This window comes from Sinohyriopsis cumingii, chromosome 5, assembly GCF_028554795.1.
Source record: "Sinohyriopsis cumingii isolate HCF-2022 chromosome 5, ASM2855479v2, whole genome shotgun sequence".
Taxonomy (NCBI): domain Eukaryota; kingdom Metazoa; phylum Mollusca; class Bivalvia; order Unionida; family Unionidae; genus Sinohyriopsis; species Sinohyriopsis cumingii.
The window spans coordinates 52,515,646-52,536,581 of NC_142965.1; the positions used below are offsets into that span (position 1 = coordinate 52,515,646).

The following is a 20,936-nucleotide window of genomic DNA, read 5'->3' on the forward strand; positions in this document are numbered from 1 at the left end:
GAAGATACTATTCCTACATGAACTGGAATGAAGAGGAATATATCATGGTTACACATATTGATGGGCAAGTCTGCAAGTAGAGCAAATTTTGCATTGATATTAAATGGAGGAAAGAATCACTGCAAGGCAAGAGACAAAAATGACTTCATTCAATGATCCAACAGGTGCTTGATGAGCAAATGTAAAGATCAACAATCATCTTCATTGCAGATCTTATTGTCTTAAATGCACGTTTCTTGCCTGCCTACACAGTGCCTTTAGAAATTTGTTTGATACACGAGTTAAAGAGAATTAGTTTAGAAAATTTGATTTATTGTAGCCATAGATGCAAAGTAAAATACATCTGTGTGGTGGGATTTCATTATTGGATAGAATCGTGCTTGGTAAAGAGGATACTTTCTTTGTTGTCTTAAGTAGTCATTGTGTGGCGTACATACGTTAACTTTTATCCAAAGAGACAACGACTCTAAGAAAATATCAAAACTGCAGTCATAATATTATGAAATGTCATATTGAGAACTACCTTAAACTTAATTATATGCATATTAGTATCTTATATATACATGAACATTCAGTGTGTACAATAATCCTACATCGTGCGGGGAACTAATTTATATGTTCAAATAAAGAGTACTTTCTCTACTTGCTTCTTTATGGAATAATAAGAGTCTAAGACCATAATATATATCGAGATTAAATGCATGCAATAAATGATATATTTTTTCCAGGATCGTGTTAATTTAAAAACAGAACATTTAAAATATTGGCTAAGACTTTAAACATTCAACAGCTATTAAGGCCCTCTGGTGAATGCACTCCAGCTAGAGAAAGGTCTATTGCATTATACATGCAGGAATAATACTACTGAGGCAGTTTATAGCGATATGTCAAAAGTAATGGCTACAGCTCTGTTTCTTTAAAAAACTTAATGTACTGAAATAAACTAATTTAACATAAAATCACATGTATTGTCATTGATAAACATGACTTCAGCTGGTGTGTGTTATGTGCAAAATTATACACTGAAGACCATAACAGAAGAGCATGATGCATACATCTGTAATCCTGGAATGCTAATAACATGAGTTTAGTCCATAATGTACGTTCTTTCATGTAGCACTGAAACGAATATAGCAGCAGTGGTGTTGTCTGAATGGAATACATCCGATTTGATTGTGTTTATGGTCCTACATAAGATTCCACCCGTTAATAATTTCCTCCCTGCTGCCCTCATATAACCCCTGATTTATGTCCCTTTGACTGGCCTTCTTATTTAATCTAACTATAAGCTCTTAAGTGTTGTTTTTTTTTTTTTTTTGTTTTTTTTTTTTGTTCTCTATTTCATCATACTTGCAGGAATAATCCTATTGATGCAATTTATAGTGATATGTCATAAGTCATGGGTAGAGCTCTGTTTCTTTTAAAAAATTAATGTACTGAAATAAACTAATTTAGCATACAATCTCATGTATTGTGTCATTAATAAACATGACTACAGCTGGTGTGTGTTATGTGCAAAATTATACACTGGAGACCATAACAGAAGAGCCTGATGAAAACCTCTGTAATCCTGGAATGCTAATAACATGAGTTTAGTCCATAATGTACGTTCTTTCGTGTAGCACTGAAACGAATATAGCAGCAGTGGTGTTCTTTGAATGGAATATATCCGATTCGATTGTGCTTATGCTCCTACATCAGATTCCACCCATTAATAATTTCCTCCCTGCTGCCCTCATATAACCCCTGATATATGTTACTGTTAACTGGCCTTCTTATTTAATCTAACTATAAGCTCTTAAGTGTTGTTTTTTTGTTTTCTATAGCAACCAATAGTATTCTCAATATTTGATGTTGAATGTGAACTTTGTTGGCAATTCACATTTGCCATTGGAATAGAGAAATATTGAAATATTGAGATCTTGCTTGAATGATATTTTAGAATGATCGTAAGCCACGTTATTTTAGAAGGCCGTGTTATTTTAGATGGATAAAAGGCCATGTTACTTTACAGGAATGATTGGTCATGTGACTTAGATGCATCACAGGCCATGTCATTTTTGTAAGATCATAAGCCGTAACTGTTGTTTTAGATGGATCATACGCCACGTTATTTTCAATGAGTTATAGGTCGTGTTTTGTTTTAGATGGATAATAGGTAGAATTATTTTGGATGGATCATAGGTTATGCTATTTTAGACAATCAAAGGCAGTGCTATTTTAGATGGATCATGGGCTGTGTTGCTTTATATGGATGACAGGCCAGGGTACTTTTAGATTGATCTTAGGCCATTTAATTTTAAACGGAATATAGGCTGTGTTATTTTAGATGGATCATAGGCAGTGCTATTTTAAATTGATCATATACTGTGTTATTTTAGACGGATTACAGGCCATATTACGTTAGATTGATCTTAGGCCATGCTACTGGACCTGGATCATAGGCAGCGCTATTTTAGATGGATCATAGGGTGTGCTACTTTAGATAGATGATAGACAGTGCTATTTTAGATGGATCACAGGCCATGTTCTTTTAGGCTGATCATAGGCCTAATTATTTTAGATGGTCACGGGCCTTGTTATTTAAGATGGATCATAGGTCATTTCAATTCAGATGGATCATGGGTAGTGTTGCATTAGATGGATCATAGGAAGTATTATTTTAGATGCATCATATACAATGCCATTTAGATACATCATAGGCCACGTTGTTATAGATGAATCATTGGTCAAGTTATTGTCCAAAATAATCAGTGGATTAATCTCTAGTGTATTTTATTAGCCCAGTTACACATTTTGGTTTTAAGTTAGATGACAAAAAATGGTATCTGGAAAGATTATTTATGTATCCCTAATATTTTTTTTTGTTGTTTTTTACTGGTACCAATATTTTTAGTGTATCAAATATATTAACCAGTTTTATTTTGTCTGTCACAGTGGTGATTTCTCTATCACTTTTTAGACTTTAATATCTTATGTTATGTGTTTAGGCTCTAATAACCAGTAACAAAGAATGAGTGAAAACAACAAGCTTTGAAAAATGTAACGAATAAATTGTTTCCTTGGAAAAACAATGTAAAATTGAAAAAATAAGAACTTACGGTTTTAAGAATCAAATCCAGAAATAATCCAAGAATAATCCACGAATTAAATTTTAGAAGTCCTAGTGATGAAATGTTCTAATGGATTCAAGTTCGAGTCCCGACGAAAATTCCAAAATGGTAGGCGATGACTTATACTGTAGCCTTTATAGTCAGATGTGTCTACAGTTCCTTGTTCATTCACAAACAATATTCCGGTGTTTTAATTTCCTAAAACAATTCAAGAAATGTCTATGTTCAAGAATTCTGTATGCGCACTCAAATATTTCCAGGAAAAATAATTAATCTTTTAGAATCCAAATAATTTGAATAAAAACTAAAATGTAACTCCAAACTGGTTGCAAGCAAACGCTTCCCAGTGTAAAAGCCCAACTAATTAATTTCTCTAGAGTCAAAGGTTATACAGCCAAACAAGGCGCAAAATAGATACCCGATTGAGGGTCAAGTGATCACATTCCAGATCAGTTTAGAAGCTATTTACATGTCTGAGGTCATGTATTCCAGTACAGCCTCAATCTCATTCTACCTATCCCACAATCAAAATAAATAAAAAAGAAGTTGTTTACGTGATTCTCAAACAAGGCCAGGAACTAGGTCAGCAAAAAGATAAAAGGTTCTATTTTTAGATGTTTTCTACTAAACAGTCAGGTCAAACTAATTTCTGGAAAGTAACAAATTCCAGTAAACAAAGTTACATTAATAAACATGCAATGAAACAAAAATAAAAAAAGATTTTAAAACTTACAAACAATTAAATCATAAATTAAATTAAATATGCATAACACATAACAAGGTCCGATGGTTTCCATGTCACTAGTGTCAAGTCAAGAACAAATCACTGAACCATGAAATACAAAACACTGATGGATGTAATTACATATGCAATTACATATTAAGTCATGTGACTCAATAGCAATAGTTCCTGCACCGGGCAGAAAATGAGATAAACACAAAGGTTAATACAAATCATAAGACAGTGAAATACAGGCTACAGTGACCCAATTTTGTCAGAAAGGAGAAGTGTTCAACAATAAGTGCTGAAATATCAATAATGCTGTTCTATCAAGAATGGTGTCATACAGAGCAAAATAACAATCCCTTAAAGTACATAGGAATAAGCAAGGGTTTATGTGTGACTGAGATTAACTAAGATGACTGGAAACATCTGTGTGATGGTGCATGTGTGTGCTGAATCAATATGTGTACAGGTTGTCAGGATGGGGGTCTGATTTATTTCTTATATGCACCAGATGAAAACAGGGTACATGTTCACAGCAAGATATCTGAAATCAACCAGTTCTTTGTATGTATATATACACATGAACAAATCATAAATTTTGAATTTATTAAACAGAAATACTAAACTGTTAAGAGACACAGTACATTTTATCAATAGCAATCATTGGTTCATATTTGTTGTAGATGCAGTGTATTTGATGCTGAAAGCTAAGATGCCAACCCTGAGTACAAAAATACTGACTGAACATGAAAAAATACTGACTTTCAGGAGCAAATACTAAATTTTAAACCTTTAAAGCACATGTAACTATTCACATCTACATCCATCGGTAAAGTAGGACAGTGTTATGTATATTTATTTTATTTTTCATTACAGGATATTGTAATGTAAATTTATTCACTAGAGATGATACTTTTCTCAGAAAATAGCTCCACCTTGACTGTTAGTTTATAAACACCAAGTGTTGATCTAAATCCTGACCTTGTTTCAAAATTTGCAGCAACCACGTAAACAAGTTATATCTTTATTATGAAGTGATTGGTCGTTGTTGAGGTCATGATGGAACCTCGTGCTTAAGATGTAAACAATTTTTTTAAAACTTTACTGCTTAGAGTAAAATGATTGGATTTCGTCGGGGTCACACTCTGTGTACGTGGCCTTTAACAAGTGAGTAGTTTCTATAAGCTTTGAGAAGATGATCACGTGACCGTTTGTTTACGTTTAGAATACGATATAACCTATGTTTAAGAGAATTATTCTCAGTAGAAGCTGTGCTGTTAAACTGGAAGCTGTATGTTGTGCTGTTTGGAGTTATTTCAAATTACTCTGATTCTAAAGGATTAATTCTGCTATTTTTCTGGAAAATACATGTGCTCATGTGACATTCTTAATCAAAGACAGTTCTTACAAGAAATGTATTTTGATTTCCAAAACCGGAGTGGTAATTCTACAAGGAACTGTAGACTTCACTACGTCGTCTTCCATCTTGGATTCTTCATCGGGATTCAAACTTGAAATCATCAGGACATTTTGTTATTATGACTTCAAAAATGTTATTCCTGTATTATTCTTGGATTATTTTCCCAGGGAAATACATTGTATTTTTCCAAGCTTGTTGTTGTCACTCATTCTTGTGTTACTGTTTATTCATGTCTTAACACATGACATAAGAACAGTAACTTAATTATTTAATGTCAAAGATTCATGTGTTGCACTGTTGCATCTTCTGAATGGGCACCTGTTCCATTTGGGAGCCCATTTAGAAGGCACAAGAGTGCAAAACACACTTAGGCACTGATTGTTTATAGAAGCCTTGTCCACACCTTGTTTTTTTTCTCAGTCATCATTAATTTCAATGTGCCATCTTTCATTGATGATTGAATTATGTGCAATAGTGTTACTGTACTGCTTTTGTTATAGCACAAGAGTAATCCTTTGTATTTCATTTTATGTCTAAAAAAAATGTGTGAAACAAATTGTCAGCAACTGAAAGAGGACGGTTCATTTCTAAAAGAAATTTAGCAAACTCAGTTTCAAGGTTCTCTTTGGTATTTACAAACGCCATAAGTTTAGACTGAGTTGTTGATGACTAAGCAGCAAGCCAATGTTTACTAGCTTTTACGTTCTGTTTTATGTCATGGGTGCCTCCATGCCCAATAGCAAAATCACAATGTCACAATTTGCAAAGCACCAACTTTTCTCCTTTACAAGATAATTTCACAAATATAAACATGCCATAATTGTCCTTCTAGTTCTGTGTCTTTTCTTTGCTGGAGAAAATTCCAAATCTTATGCTTTCTTTTATGACACCATTAAAAGTTGAGTACTATGATATACACTAATAGCAGCAACCACATTGCACAATCCAATACCATGGTTAAATACTTGTCTGGTAGCCTCGATTTAAAATGAACCAAGCATATTTTAGAACTCTATATCCCTTTATACATTTCTTTCAGAATGGAACTGGGTGCCCATTCTACACAGAACATTGAAAGCAAATTTTGATTAAAAAACGTACACCTGTATTAAGTCAAAATATACAGGAAAAAATATGGTGAAAATGGCAGCCATGTGAATGAGTTGACACAGTATCCTGTATGTTGAATTGAGTAGATCTAGCATAATGGATGCTGAATTAGTAGATTTTGAGTCTGATGTTGAATGAGTAGATCCAGTGTAATGGATGTTGAATGAATAGATGCATTGTAATGGATGTTGAATGAGTAGATGCAGTGTAACAGATGTTGTATGGGTAGATGCAGTGTAATGTATGTTGAAGAAGTAGATGCAGTGTAATGGATGTTGAAGTAGATGCAGTGTAATGGATGTTGAAGAAGTAGATGCAGTGTAATGGATGTTGAAGAAGTAGATGCAGTGTAATGGATGTTGAATGAATAGATGCATTGTAATGGATGTTGAATGAGTAGATGCAGTGTAACAGATGTTGAATAAAACAGATGCAGTGTAATGGATGTTGAATGAATAGATGCATTGTAATGGATGTTGAATGAGTAGATGCAGTGTAACAGATGTTGAATAAAACAGATGCAGTGTAATGGATGTTGAAGGAGTAGATACAGTGTAATGGATGTTGAAGAAGTAGATGCAGTGTAATGGATGTTGAAGAAGTAGATGCAGTGTAATGGATGCTGAAGAAGTAGATGCAGTGTAATGGATGTTGAAGAAGTAGATGCAGTGTAATGGATGTTGAATGAATAGATGCATTGTAATGGATGTTGAATGAGTAGATGCAGTGTAACAGATGTTGAATAAAACAGATGCAGTGTAATGGATGTTGAATGAATAGATGCATTGTAATGGATGTTGAATGAGTAGATGCAGTGTAACAGATGTTGAATAAAACAGATGCAGTGTAATGGATGTTGAAGGAGTAGATACAGTGTAATGGATGTTGAAGAAGTAGATGCAGTGTAATGGATGTTGAAGAAGTAGATGCAGTGTAATGGATGCTGAAGAAGTAGATGCAGTGTAATGGATGTTGAAGAAGTAGATGCAGTGTAATGGATGTTGAATGAATAGATGCAGTGTAATGGATGTTGAAGAAGTAGATGCAGTGTAATGGATGTTGAATGAATAGATGCAGTGTAATGGATGTTGAAGAAGTAGATGCAGTGTAATGGATGTTGAAGAAGTAGATGCAGTGTAATGGATGTTGAAGAAGTAGATGCAGTGTAATGGATGTTGAATGAATAGATGCAGTGTAATGGATGTTGAAGAAGTAGATGCAGTGTAATGGATGTTGAATGATTAGATGCAGTGTAATGGATGTTGAATGAATAGATGCAGTGTAACAGATGTTGAATAAAACAGATGCATTGTAATGAATGCTTAATGAGTAATGCCATGTACTGGATGTTGAATGAATAGATGCAGTGTAACAGATGTTGAATGAATAGATGCAGTGTAATGGATGTTGAAGAAGTAGATGCAGTGTAATGGATGTTGAAGAAGTAGATGCAGTGTAATGGATGTTGAAGAAGTAGATGCAGTGTAATGGATGTTGAATGAATAGATGCAGTGTAATGGATGTTGAAGAAGTAGATGCAGTGTAATGGATGTTGAATGATTAGATGCAGTGTAATGGATGTTGAATGAATAGATGCAGTGTAACAGATGTTGAATGAATAGATGCAGTGTAATGGATGTTGAATGAATAGATGCAGTGTAACAGATGTTGAATAAAACAGATGCATTGTAATGAATGCTTAATGAGTAATGCCATGTACTGGATGTTGAATGAATGTATGTAGTGCAACAGATGTTGAATGAACAGACACAATGTAATGAATGGACAGATACAGTGTATTAGATGTCAAAGGGGCAATTGTAGTGTAAAGGATACGGAATGAGCTGAAGGCAAAACACTAATAATACAAATCATTAATTCAGTACAAAATGAGGCAACAAATACTTTAAAATCAATATATTTATTATTTCTATTTTACATTAAATGTTTTTAGAGATCATTTTGAATGCTCCTTGAAGAAGCCCAGTATTGTCTTCAAGGGAACAATTTCATATTTATCTTCTAAAAAAAACACAATATTCTTGTCTTATACAATGTTGGATTTTAAAAATATGTACACCGAGTTTATTTAAATTCTGGACATGCAGGAGCTGAAAACAGGAATTTACAGTACTCATCCTACACATATGATCTAAAGACAGGAATTTACAGTACTTATCCTACACATGAGCTAAAGACAGGAATTTACAGTACTCATCCTATATAGATGAGCTAAGGACAGGAATTTATAGTACTCAACCTACACATATGAGCTGAAGACAGGAATTTACAGTATTCATCTTACACATATGAGCTAAAGAAAGGAATTTACAGTACTCATCCCTCCAACTCCACATACTTATTGCTAATACAATGTAGTAATTATAGATGGATTGCTGTGTGCAAATTTTTGCTGTATCCTGTAGGCAAATGTTTGCTGGAGTATGAGGGAAGACTTGCACCTTGAGGTTTAAACTCATTCCTTGGTGTTCCAGTAAATGTCAGCACACAGGACATTATGTATGGCCATTATTTCTTACATGATAAGGAATCTCAATGAGCAATTTTCAACAACTTCCAAAGCAATGAGCCTGAGGAAGAGTATCTCCATGCTGTTGACATAATAAGGTCTCTAAAGTACTGAATATTCATTGTTACCAGATTACTGTCACTCTTCCTTGCATTCTGCCTTATTTATCACATACTCCTTCCCTGCTGATGACGTTTGTCCACTTTTGGTAAACTTATCAATGTCTTTTCCATCTTGCCATATTGTTGTCTGTAACTTGTGAGAGACTGGCCCAGGGTTAACTTTCATATAAAAAACCCTACTCACTCAGTTATCAAATTTCATCAATTTGGAATACAGCTTACATCACAAAATAGAAGTCTAACCAACCAACCCAAATAATCCTAACAATTACAAAAGTCAATTACATATGATGCGAGATGTACTGGAATAACAGACTTCAACACCAACAGCTGCAAATGATGTTCTCTTTGAATGATATATAGTTTTTGCTTTGTGTACTGGTTCTATGCCTGCTTATAATCCAACTGGCTTTTACACACATATTTTTTAACCAGTTCTGTGCTTTATAAACATATGCCACTGAATGCTATATACTGGAAACCAATAGGACAGATGTGATGTAAAAATGCACACAAGAACACTCAGGAATTGCCAGTCATCTCATCATGAACTGCATATGATCTCAGCCTTAATGGCAGCTGCCATCTCTTGTCTCTCAGACTGGTTCCTTGCTTGTTTGAAGAGCTGCACTCCTAGTTTAAACAGGTCTGTATCCAACTGTTGGGTCGGGTATACTGGAGGCTGCTCAACTACCTGAAGTGGTAAAAACTGATTTTATCACTCTTTAAAATAACCTAGTTAAGACAGACAATCCCACTTGTTACTTGTCTTTAGCAACAGAAAGCATGAGGCACTGATGTGATTGATACCACTCACCTAGCTTATATAAAATAACAATTGACCATTTCACTAAACAGGCCTTTTTATTACTGATAAAAATATATAATTAGGTAAGCTTTCTCCCTACATTTATATCAGGTCAATTATGACTGATGTTGCAATAGTCTGATGAAACTTATTCCAAAGACAAAGGCTAAGTAAAATGCACAATCCATCCTCATAATCAAATTTCCCAAGACAACGATGATACCAACACATTCAAAACATTTTCTTGAAATTGGATGAGAAATTTTACCATGGCGACTGTCACTGGCTATGAGTCTTTATAAATAGTGACAGCTTAGTTTATGTGCAAGCTAGGACCCCAATTAGCCAGAACAGCTCACATCTGAGATGAACAGCATCCAGTCTAATTTAATTCAATCACATGTATACTATAGAGTTAACTTGTTGAGGTAACCTATCACAATATCCAAGGCATATTCATTAAGCAGGAAAGTGTCCTTTTTCCAACTGCATTGGTTAGAAAAAGCCTTCTGTGTAGGCCAAGATGTATATGGTAAAGTGATTTGATTTAGTGAATTATAGAACAGCAACACAAGCAGGTTACTTTGTGCCTTGGCAACTGAAGTGCTTTGCCTAAGAACATACAAGAACATCTAAACATTTAATGGTGAGATTCAAAACAAACAACTCATTCATTGAGCCACTGTGGCTTTTTAGTTCTGAGCCAAATACATAGACTTAACCTACTTTAGTAATCTTAAAATGTAGGTCACAGTGCCCTTTGTAAAGGTGTAGTATTAACACAGATGCATGTAGTTAACATGTTTCATCATTCGAGCACAAACAGCACACAATAAATGAACATTAAAAATAATACAACTAAGAGAAGCTTAAAATGTAGGTCACAGAAACCTCTTTTTGCAATAAGGGCTTCTTATTCATCAAGATGCATCCCATCATGAAATGTCATGGTTCTTGACATACTAGTATGCATATAGGATGCCAAGAACTCATGGACTAAATGCAGAAACGTAACTAAAGCCAGTAAAAGATTAAACAGGTCACGATCAACTTCTTACACTGTATGGGTGTGATAGTGATGCATATCATTATCAACGAAAATCAAACACAAAATAGAACCAAGTTCATAAAGTGTAAAATACTGGCAACAATGACCCATTTCTGAAAAAGATGCATCCTCTCACAAGTTTTCATGGTTCTAGATAGGATAGTATATGAAAACCTATTTGGTGATGAGCTAAATGTGAAAGCTTCACCTGTGGCAAGAAAATGCAAAATGTAGGGTACACTGGCTTATTTTTGTACAGCTGCGGTACTAAAAGAAATGTATATGATCATTAAGTTTATTGATTCAAGAACTGAACCCAGCTTGGTGAAGCATACAAATGACCAACTTTTGTGATCGGGGTGTAGTAATCATTACGATACATCTCACTAAGTGTTATGGTTTGTGGTATAACAGTGTGCATACAGGTTGACAAAACATATCTGGTCATGAGTTAAACATGCAGACCTAACATATTGACTAAATTGTCAAATTTAGGTCAGTGAACATTTGTTATTTGTTGTAAGAGTGTGTTAATAATGAAGATGTACAGACATCCAGTTTAATTAATCTAGTACAAATTCTGAACTTAATTTGTGTTGACCCTGATGAATACCAGCCAAAGAACTGATTTAGATGTAATAATACAGTGGTAATAGTCAAACCTCAGGTTAAGACCATGAGCTGCTGAACCTATGGTTTCATTACAGAGTATGCACCGACTGGTTAATCATTCAGCCTGTATAACATTGCAAGTACACAACATAGTGGGACATATTTGGGACTGCACCATGGAAATTTTTTAATAAAATAGCCATTATTTCTGGCATTCTTTGAAGGAAGGATTCAGTAGTCTTTCACAGTCTCTGTTCAATCTACTAATTAAGCTGAAACAATCTAATCTCGTGAGAAATCAAAATTTAAACACTGACAAACTATGATTCTTTATGTAGGTATTTCTTCTTTGGAAACAACAGCTTTAACATAAAATATGTCAACAGAATGTATATGGGCAATTTTGTTAGAGAATACTTTTTTGATTGCTCAGACTATTCTATAAGACTGAGAGTTGAATAGAGAACTTTGATTTAGGGACCATGATAATTTCCATAGTCAATGGTTTTAGTGAGAGATTTTATTATTAGAGGCTTGTAAGGGTTCATGGAACACTGTTTTGCCTGCCAAAAGTACCAATATGTACCAATTTCTATGTATTGTTTTCCCAAAATATTTTATATCTAAAATCTTTCTCTAAAATTGTTGAAGTAGATCGGGGAAAAAAGCACCAGAAAAGTGATAACATAGCCTTACTATCTGCTGATATGCAGACAGAGAGAGTACATACCTTGTCAACCTTGCACAGCTGTCTCCTGATCTCCAGGTCTTGCCTTGCCACTAATGCCTTCCTGTATGGTCCTATGTTATGCAATAACTGCTTCCTCTCCTTGAGCTTCTGCAATGCTGCACTGTGGAAGGCTGGGATGTCATGGTAAAGCACAAAGGATGGTTTGGGTTCCACAGTTTCCTCTCTCTTCTTCTCAGCCTCCTCTTTTTCTTCATGGGCTATCTTGCCTTCCTCTTCAGAAATCAGAAGAAATTCATTAGCAAGATTTAGCCTTGTATAAATGAACTGATCATTGTATTAAGTCAATAAAGATTACTTTCAATGCAAAACATTAGGCCTCAACCAAGTGTATTAGCAAGAAAGAAAATGAACTTCACGATTAAAAATATCATTGAAGCAGCTCGATGACTAACTACTTTTTTTGTTAAAACTAAAAATTAATTAAATTATTTTAAAATTAAAATTATAAACAGTGAAACCAAAACTATTGGGATACACAATTTTGAGTTATGCAGCCTCTCTTCCAAATGCAACTATTGAGCAAGTCGTGGTTAGCTGTACTCCCTGATTTAAAACAGTATTATTTTAGATCCTCTCCCACCTCACCAACTCACATGATGATATAAAGCCACCCTCACACAAGTGTTACCCAAGGGCAGCAATAAGACAATATCCACTACACACAGCATGCCATTCCAGTTAAGAATTAATATATAAGCTGTCATAAAATATTTGAAAGACCTCTGTGATTTAAATTTTGTGCATCAAGATCTGTTTATCTCCTCTCAAACCACAAAGGAGGCATGAAAAACGAAACCCGCTTCCTTTATTTTCACTAGGGTACAGTTTTACTGAGTTAGAAAGTTAAAAAATGAATTTAATCTAAAAAGATTTAACAATGGCCTTAATCTACTGCAAGAATGGACATACAAACAAATGGACACACATATGGAAGAAAATGTGATCACTTTACTGAGCTTCCAGCAAAACCAGTTCAACAATATTGACTTCTTCCACTTGATTACCATATTGTCAAATAAACTGGCAGGTTTATTGAATTTCCAGCTAAAAGGTTTTGGAGAAGATGGAGTGATGGACATAATTACTTACAGTTGTGAGTGATCGGCATAATCAATGACAACTTAGGAAAGGTTAGTTTAATGGACACTAACAAGTTTGAAGAGAGTGTGTGTGTCATTTTGATTTTTGTACGTAGCTTTAACAATTTTTCAGTCATATAGCTAAGATGTCTGCAGTGTGGCAGTTTACAGTGATGTCTATCACTGGGGCATCATGCTGCAGACATGTAGCATGATGTCCCATCCAGTCACATTATCCTGACACCCGGTCAACCAGTCCTAACACTAACCTCTTAATACTAAGTGCCAAGCAAGGTAGCTGCTAGCATCATTTTTGTAAGTCTTTGTTATGACTTGGTCAGGGATCAAACCCATGACCACTCGCTCTAACCACCAGGCTACCAGAGCATGATAAAGATAATCACTAACAGTTGTGGAGATGACAAAGTGATGGACATAAGTCACTGACAATTTTGGAGAAGACAATGTAATGGAAATAGTTTTGGAGAAGACAAAATGCTGGACATAAACACAGACAGAGATAATTACATATAAACATCAAAATACAAATGTGATCAGTGAGATTGCTATTAATCACCTACCTATCTGGTTACCTACAACCTACCTATTTGTGTGCACATATACAACCAACATACCACCATGCACCTCAACATTATTTTCAAACACCATGAATTTAATCAAATTTCTTGCCAAATTTTGTATAAATAAAATGCCAAAGCAAGTTTACCTTCTAATTCAGCACTGTGCTGTTCCCTCTCCTCCTCCAACTGTTTCTGACAGGCTGAAACCAACTGATTAAAGATGGCTTCACCAGCATACTGTTTAGATATGCCAATTTTGGAGAATATACTGGCAGGCTTGAAGCGCTTGCGAGCTGAGCCAGAGGATGGTTTGGGTCGATTATCCTGTAGCAGACTTGTCCAGTCCAGGTCCAAGGCATCTACTGCTACCTCTGGAAATTCATTATCAATCTAAGTAACTGTTTCAAATTTACTGATTATTGTGTTTTGTATTATTAGATTTTGTGGGTGCAGCAAAATAAAACAGTGCAAACACTACAGTGTCTGAATTATAAAACTTCATTCATTAAATAAAAAATTGGATTTAAATTCATTTTCACAAATTTAATACAAATTCATGTATTTTACAAACAAATTTTATTACTGAATCATGAAAAATAAATAGATTAATGTGATCAGGATGGACCTTCTCTGACATCAAGTTTATGTAATAAAATTACTTTTTATTGTTCAATATTTGCTTAGCAATGCCCAATTATAGAAAAATTGACTAGTTTATCCCAAGCATTTGCATAAGACCTGAGTATATAATAAATATAGATATGCATATGCACCTCAGTGATGAATAAAAATCATTCTTAATGATGAATACTTTATTTATATCAATGATTACTTTATCACTATTTAAAAGAGAAAATTTTGAAACTTTTTTTAAATTAATTTAAAAGAGATCTGTGAAATGTGTTAAATGATACTATTTTTCAAGATTAAAGAAGTAAACAGATCATATTATACATGATTTCCATACAAATTAAGAGTTTATAAGACAGAATAAGACAGAAAAAATCCTTTAAATACAAGGTAAAAGAATCCATTATATCTCCAAAGCTTCAGTGTCATTTTTTAATTGGTTATCAAGATGAGACATCAAATATATAATAATAACAATGGCCTCTCTCTGTACATGTGCCAAGATTCACTCATGACTGTTTACCGTATATACTTGCATGCAATTCAGATCTGTCTGCAAAATACATTGACCCAGATCTGCCATTGCATAATTTGACTGCAGATCTCTGTCAATGTAGTTTGTTAAGCCTAATCAGTAGAAATAACATAAACCCTGATCTGCTGGTGAATTATATGCAGATCTGGGTCTATGCATTTTGTTAAGACAAAGTATTACAATCAAATAATACAGACCCTGTTCTTGTCACATATATGATTGCACATCAGGGCCCATTTTGTTTGCAGTTGGATCGGATTAATATATCAGAAAATATGGTACATATGAATGCACCAAGGAGTGGGAAGTGACTGGTGAAACTCATAACAGCGTAGGCATCTGTTTCTTTGATTTTACCGCAAAAGAAGACATGCATGATAAAGACAGAGGCCAATATATCAGAGGTTCAAAAGATGGCCAAGAGCCGCTTGCCATTTACTTACTTTGCTTTTGTTTACTATATGCCGTTTCATCATCACCAAGTAAGCTTCCCTCCTCTGAGGAAATTGCCTCATAAGATAGGCTTTCATTCTCATCATCATCTGAAAGAGATCAAAGAACATGTTCAATTAGTACAATGTGCTACCTTATCAAATGGTGAACAAGGAAGTCTGTATGGAGAAGACTGCATATGGGGAAGGCTGTATAGGGGGAGATCTGCATTGGTAAGTATGCATAGGGAAGACGGGTGAATTCTGCATTGAGAAGTATATGGGAAGTTCTGTATGGAGAAGTCTGTATATGAACATTTCAATATGGGTAGATCTACTTGGGGAAATATATAGAGAAGTCTGCATATTCAGGTCAGAGAAAGGCAAACACCTCATACAATAAACCTAAAACCAATTGAAAACCATTGATCTAGGGCCTATAGATAGACAGGGGGTCAAGTTTAATATTGCATGCTGTTTCCAATGATGTAGTTTGCGGAAACCAAAAAAATCTCCTTGGTGCTCTAGTGCAAACTGGTCGAAAAAAAATGGATTTTCAACACAGCTGAATGTATGCCATGGAGAAAATTTATACTTGATAGAGGGGCCTTCGTGAAAATTCACACAGATCAAATGGACAATTTCAATTAGATGGTCCTCAATACATCTGACGATGTCAACTTCAGCAAGAAAATTAAGCACTCATAATTTATTAAATTATCACTGTGAAATTTTAGCACAAATAAACATCAATGGTATAACTGTCAAGTGTAGTACTTTTACTATGACAGTACAATGGTTGAGTACACTTGACACTGATGTAGGCATGTATGAGGATGCACAACTTGATGAGTAATGCATAACACTCAACTACATCTAGCAGTGATGTCAGCACACGTGAGTGACATACAATCTCAATGCCATTGCTAAGTTCTTTACGAATTTATGTATCCTCTGGCACAATTTAATACAGCATATATTTACAATATCATTTAGCAAAATAAAAATACATACTGATATTTAAAGTCATATGGCCTTGAAACACATTACTTCCCTTCCAATGATAGAATTCATAACACAAGTTAGAATTTCACAATACATCAATATACCTATGAAGGAGTACAAGGGCTGATAAAACTTGCCTTGTTGGTCTGTTTTGTCCAGTGACTTGGCTCCAACTGACCCCGTTCTGCTCCTGGTAAAACAGTGAAAGAACAGTATTTACAGCATGTCTTATTATTTTTATACAGGTTCCGATGTACATGATCCAGAGAAGAAAAAAAAAATGGTACAAGTTGTAAACATGTATATTCCTACTGAAGACCCGGAAGTCAAAGTCAAAATGAATTCAATACATTGTAATATATTTTAAGGGTAAATTCCCTCTCAACAAAAGTAAATGTCCATTCCAGTTTCAAATTCTATTCAAACGATTTGGAGATGATGATATTTCGAGAATTTTCTGTTTTTAGTCAATCAACATACATATTAATATATGTCTTCTGGCCAGAATGCTTTCTGCAAAATATGATCAAATGCTATAGCTACTTTGGAGAAGTTGTGGTGGCCATATATGAAGGTGAACTAGCATCAGCTATACAAACTGAAAAGTTTTAACCCAGGATTAATTTAAATTAATTTTAAATTTTCATCAACACTGCCGCTATACACTCATGGAAGAGCTCTGGAACATAGAACTACACTTCTAAGAGTGTAATGAGAACTGAAGTAGATGATCATAGTTTTGTTTTACACGCTACAATTCCACACTGTGTATTAGCTACCTTGATAATTTCACAGCAAAATGGTATTACATCTACCCTAATAAATGATATCAAATCTACCTTAATACATGATATCACAACAACCATAATTCATAACACAGTTAATGAGATCTTCCTCTTGTGTGCCCCCCCCCCGGTCAACCAGCTTTCACCACCTATATACAGCCAGAATCCCTAGGCACGGATGAGTTTAAGCCCAAAATTATCCTTCAAGGTTAGCCACCCCACCAAACTTTTTACACATTAATTCTTGTACCTATTCTTTCGTGTACGAGAAGAACACATAAAATTTCAGAAGCTACGCCACAATCGTCTTGGATTATTCATGCGCAATTTCTTCCCCAAAGTGTTGATAAACTTTTTATGTTTTTTTTTTCTTCAAACTTTTAAGAAAGATTTTTTTATCGTGTATGAGAAAAATACATGTATATAAAATTCCGGAAGCCATGCCACAACCGTGTTATATTCAAATTCGTGTTATAACAGAGCATGATATAAACCATAAAGCTAGCAAAATGTGCCACGTCATAAAGATGTCTAGAGTAGTAATCCTGTAATTTTATGAATGATAATGTAAATGTAAGATTTAAACCTCTCTTCTTGGGGCTTTTCTTTTCCACTTTTGCCAGACTTAATCGAGGCTCTATCCTCAAGGCTCAGAAGAAGTTCTTTGTTCACCACACTGATTTGACTCTTGTGACTGCCTCGACTCTTGCGGCTTCCGTGGCTGCTGCGGCTTGGACTGCGCCTCAGTCTCTCTCTCTCCCAATGAAATGGTTCACTAGGAGGAGGCTTTTCTGGTGAAGCCTGTGAAGAGCAGAATCCTTAGGATAGCAATGACAAATCAACTTAAGTTAAAATGACATGTATAGATCATGGGAATATATTAAACCAATGACAACAGCATGTAAAAGAGAAAAGAAAATAAGTCTCAGATTTTTTTTCAAGGCAAGATAAAATCTTTATGCATTAGAAAAGTACAAAAAGAAACATTTGAACTGCAAGTTGCAGTAGCCTTATTCAAAACAGGAATTTAGGTCACAAGCTACTAGCTCCCTGAATCAGTTCATATTTCTTTATACACAGAAATTTAATAGCCAACATTCTCACTGGATTTATACCTCAGCCACTTTGTTCAGGATTTCATCTGCAGAATCATTTTCTGACCAGTCGCTGAACTCTTCTCTGTCGAACTGGAAGCTTCTCTCATGGAGGCTGCCAGTTTCCTCTGGAAATAAAATGTAAAGTCACGTTGCACAAATTGAACTTTTATTTATACAAAAGTCACAAAGAAAGTTTGAAGGAGAGATTATCTCTTGCTAAAATTATACCTTCCTATGATGGCTTACCGCGGTAAATTCATCTGCTTTTCATAACATATTCACAGATCCTATTTCCGTCCCCACCAATTTCAAGATCTGACCAAGGGTGATAATCCACCATATAAATGATGTGTCCTTCCACTGCAAATGCATGCACATAATTTGGTAAAAAATATCAACTATGTTAGCGTAATTGCAAAATGGTTGTATATTTTACCTCAGGCCATGAAGATCCAAAAATCATTTCCCTCTCACAGATGGTTATCACAAGGAAAACATATGTACCAAGCTTGATGAATGTCAACCTCATAGTTTATGATACTGAGTTAGAGACATAGGGTTAGACTGACTTGCTGATGGAAGTGTATGTATGTATGTATGCGATCTGCACCTATTGCCTTGCCTGTTTGCATCAGCCCCAATACCATCTTGACCATGCACATATCACCAATATATACTGAATCAATTAAGATACATCAAATTGAAACTATAGCACAGCTGCGAATACCATTTAAAGTGCCACATATATGCTAAATGATGGGTACAGTTGAAAACCCTCTTTAAGAGCATGTGTGTGTGTGTGTGTGTGTGTGTGTATGTATGTGTGTGTATGCATGCATGCACCAGGTCTTACAACACTACATACAAATGTGAATATGTAGTGCTAACTAAAATTTAAATTTGAAAAACACAAAAATGAACTGTACAGAAAGATAGGAAGTTAAAACTTTCCAAAAAATGTAAATGTACAAATGAAATATAAAACATAATAGCAAACATTTATGCCCCTTAAAACTAAATAAATATTGGTGTACAAATCACATTCTCTTTAAAAAAAAACACAAAGAATGTGGTACATTCTCAAACAGTTTCTTAAGCAGTTCACATAAATTTACTTCAGTCTCACAGGATGGAAATTAACAGACTTGACATGAATGTCTTCCACTGTCAGGGTACATATTCCAGTCATGGTTTATCCTTCAGGATGTAGACGCGAGTAAGGTATGCATGTCCAATACACAACTGACGCGTCTGGTATGCATGTCGAATACACCAGTGACACGAGTCAGGTATGCATCTCCAATACACCAGTGACACGAGTCAGGTATGCATGTCCAATACACCAGTGACACGAGTCAGGCAGGCATGTCCAATACATCAGTGACACGTGTCAGGTATGCATGTCCAATACACCAGTGACACGAGTCAGGTATGCATGTCCATTACACCAGTGACACGAGTCTGGTATGCATGTCCAATACACCAGTGACACGAGTCAGGTATGCATGTCCAATACACCAGTGACACGAGTCTGGTATGCATGTCCATTACACCAGTGACACGAGTCAGGTATGCATGTCCATTACACCAGTGATACGAGTCAGGTATGCATGTCCAATACACCAGTGACACGAGTCTGGTATGCATGTCCATTACACCAGTGACACGAGTCAGGTATGCATCTCCAATACACCAATGACACGAGTCAGGTATGCATGTCCAATACACCAGTGACACGAGTCAGGCAGGCATGTCCAATACATCAGTGACACGTGTCAGGTATGCATGTCCAATACACCAGTGACACGAGTCAGGTATGCATGTCCATTACACCAGTGACACGAGTCTGGTATGCATGTCCAATACACCAGTGACACGAGTCAGGTATGCATGTCCAATACACCAGTGACACGAGTCTGGTATGCATGTCCATTACACCAGTGACACGAGTCAGGTATGCATGTCCAATACACCAGTGACACGAGTCTGGTATGCATGTCCATTACACCAGTGACACGAGTCAGGTATGCATGTGCAATACACCAGTGACACGAGTCAGGTATGCATGTCCAATACACCAGGGACACGAGTCAGGTATGCATGTCCAATACACGACTGACACAGTACTACTTCATCTTTTATTTCTTCCATATGGAGGCTGCCACTCTCCAACAGTAAATATTTTGGTTAAAGGTTTTTAAGTTATTTTGCCATATAAGATGAACGTGCTGATTTATACATAATTTGATGTCTGTATTGTTGAACTGTCCATATACAAGATGTATGGCTATGATAGAAGGCTCTTATTTTATTCCTTAACTCATTCTGAAAAAGGGCATTACTTGTTTAGGATGTTTTGATAACCACGGTGGTGATTTTTGGAAATAAAGAATTTTTCAATTTGTGTTAAAAAAATTCTGATTCAAAAGTGAGGACAAATTTGAATGCCAAAAGGTGGAATTTAGTTTGGTTTCTGAACATATGTGGATTGATTGATTGATTCATTGACTAATTGACTGATTTTTTATAACACAACAGCACAGTAAGCGTAT

The 20,936-nt window shown here is 35.3% G+C and overlaps 1 protein-coding gene across 1 annotated transcript in view; it reads right to left on the reverse strand.

The window, feature by feature from the left end:
- Window positions 1–8,275: 8,275 nt before the first annotated feature.
- LOC149799169 (uncharacterized) overlaps window positions 8,276–20,936 on the reverse strand; it is a 145,903-nt gene continuing 133,242 nt past the window's right edge. Inside the window, exons 23-29 of the mRNA XM_089958148.1 lie at window positions 18,403–18,509; window positions 17,874–18,088; window positions 16,640–16,692; window positions 15,510–15,608; window positions 14,048–14,272; window positions 12,221–12,453; window positions 8,276–9,716 (exon numbers count right to left, since the gene is read on the reverse strand). Coding sequence (XP_089814274.1) covers window positions 9,567–9,716; window positions 12,221–12,453; window positions 14,048–14,272; window positions 15,510–15,608; window positions 16,640–16,692; window positions 17,874–18,088; window positions 18,403–18,509 — 1,082 coding nt within the window. The 3' untranslated portion in view covers window positions 8,276–9,566. The remainder of the gene's footprint in view (window positions 9,717–12,220; window positions 12,454–14,047; window positions 14,273–15,509; window positions 15,609–16,639; window positions 16,693–17,873; window positions 18,089–18,402; window positions 18,510–20,936) is intronic.